Source organism: Nestor notabilis, unplaced genomic scaffold, assembly GCF_000696875.1.
Source record: "Nestor notabilis isolate BGI_N333 unplaced genomic scaffold, ASM69687v1 scaffold11490, whole genome shotgun sequence".
NCBI lineage: Eukaryota > Metazoa > Chordata > Aves > Psittaciformes > Psittacidae > Nestor > Nestor notabilis.
The window spans coordinates 21,753-23,893 of NW_009910688.1; the positions used below are offsets into that span (position 1 = coordinate 21,753).

Consider the following 2,141-nt stretch of genomic DNA (forward strand, 5'->3'; position numbering starts at 1 on the left):
CTTCCGAAATAATGCTGAACGAACTCTGCAATTTGGGAAAAGTGAAGTAATGTGAAAATGTACCCAGGCATTCACCAGAAGACACTTCCATCACTGTTACTGCAGCTAGGCAACAGACACTGGAGGACAGCAGAAAACCTTGCTGCCTCCTCAAAGCCCTTCTGCTTATCAACCACCTGTCTGGCAGCCTCCTGCTCCTCTCCCACCTCATGTGTCACTTACTGCTGTAACTCCCCGCTTGCAAGAAATCATTATCACAGCCCTTCTCTTCTCACCACTGCAGTGCCTGCCATATGAATCACCTCCTTTATAAATCAGCATGATCCAGTCACCTGCCAAAAGAGAAACAATACAGGCTGCAAATCCAGATCAGGAGACGAAAGGCAGATACCAAGTAAGACAGGTATTGAGTGGACTCTTACTTCCATTGAAGACCTGGGTTTCGTTGATTCTGCCTATCACTGTGGTCTTCCCATTCTGTCTATCTGTTTGCACCAGGCCACCAAAATCATGTAAGGTGCTGTTGACCTCCCTGCACACTCTGAAATGGTAGACGTAGTTTTCCGTTTTGCCTTTCTCCACAGTCACGTTAAACCTGCAGCAGGGAGAGGACAGCACAGACAGCTCACAGGATTACAAAGAACAAGGCCCAGCGCAGCAGACATTAGAGACGTGGAAGCCAGTCCCCATCCATAGAAACAGGGAAGCCCATTCTGCAGTCTGACCCCAAGTCCTCCCCTCCCGTTGGCCTCAGGGAGGCACTGCACAGCCCCAGGGCCTGCAGGGTGTTGCACTGTACCTCATTGGGCTCAGGGGCTCCAGTTTCTTCAGCAGGGCTCTTTCCATTTGCGACTCACTGCTTTCATCACCGATCACATCACAGCTCCTCTCTTTTGACTGTTCAGCCCCCACAACAGCAAGGGCCATCAAAACTGCCAGCGCAGCAGAGGTATGGCAAGGTGATGACATCCTGGACACACACATCACAGAGAACACAGAGGATTAACTGGTTTAGCCCCCTGCAAACTAACTGCAGGGTCGCAGAGTCAATGGTTGGCCACTCCCACAGTCCTGACTGCAAAAAGGAGAAGTCAGAATCTAGAAACAGTTCCCAGAAACTAAATCTGAATTGCTCGTGTAGCCAAAGACAGTTCACTGGGCTGATTTTGGGATTCTCTCCCGAACTCTACCTCGGGACCACAAGAAGTTTTGCTGCTAAGCACAGCCAGAGGCAGCCCAGCAGGCTGAGCGCCGGAGCAAGTTTCAGGCACAAACCATTGTTGGTGACTGCATTGCACTGAGGAGCCAGTCAGCAGAAAATGATTAACCAGGCCTCTAATCAAACCTCTTTGCAGCTCTTGTGTGAAACGCTTGGAGGGAAGAGCCACTGCGATTAATCAGGTTCTGTTTGTTCACGTACCTTAATCTTAATAATTACAATTATGGTATCTTTCTACCACTCCTTTAGCTGAGAATCTGAAAGTGTTTAATAACTGTAAGCTGCAACTTCATGCTACAGTTTTCTTCTGTTTATACAGGGGCAGAAGGGAAGGAGGAAACTGAGATATCCTATGGAAGATACAAGCAAAGAGGCAGGAATAACGACAATAATGAAATCTAAAAATCTGGCTTTCAGCTCACGCTAAAAATCACACACGAAACGTTCAGTGATTGCACCAGCCAACCACAGTGATGCAACAGATTTCCCTCAGCTTCTCCCGGTGCAGATTTCAGCCGAGCTCCCGATGCTGAGGGTTGACAGACCCACAACTGAACAAACACGTGGCTGCAGCAGGCAGCACCCGCCCGAGGGACAGCCCGTCTGCAGAGCCCACCAGTGAGCCCCCAGCTCCTGCAGGGCTACTCCTACCCAGCCAGCCCTCCGAGGTCACACCGGACAAGGTTAGTTACGCCGAGATGAGGAAGCCCGTGACACAGGAACTCGTGATTCGTCTCGTAAGCCTCAAAGCAGAACCCTGCCCCTGGCCCTAGCCACGGCTGCGCCGGGCGCCTCACTGGCAAACGCTCCCCTCGCACTCAGCCTGAAGGAAAAAGGGATGGATGCGGCGACGCTGCTCCCTTGCCCGGTTACCGCTGCCTGAGCCGTGCCCGGCGCTGGGACGGAGCCGCCCACCCGGGCC

The 2,141-nt window shown here is 51.8% G+C and overlaps 1 protein-coding gene across 1 annotated transcript in view; it reads right to left on the minus strand.

Annotated features, from left to right (window-relative positions):
* Positions 1 to 984, minus strand: part of M6PR (mannose-6-phosphate receptor (cation dependent)) — a 3,033-nt gene extending 2,049 nt beyond the window's left edge. Inside the window, exons 1-4 of the mRNA XM_010011213.1 lie at positions 800 to 984; positions 423 to 595; positions 223 to 332; positions 1 to 25 (exon numbers count right to left, since the gene is read on the minus strand). The exon at positions 1 to 25 is cut by the window's left edge and continues 103 nt beyond it. Coding sequence (XP_010009515.1) covers positions 1 to 25; positions 223 to 332; positions 423 to 595; positions 800 to 984 — 493 coding nt within the window. The remainder of the gene's footprint in view (positions 26 to 222; positions 333 to 422; positions 596 to 799) is intronic.
* Positions 985 to 2,141: the final 1,157 nt, after the last annotated feature.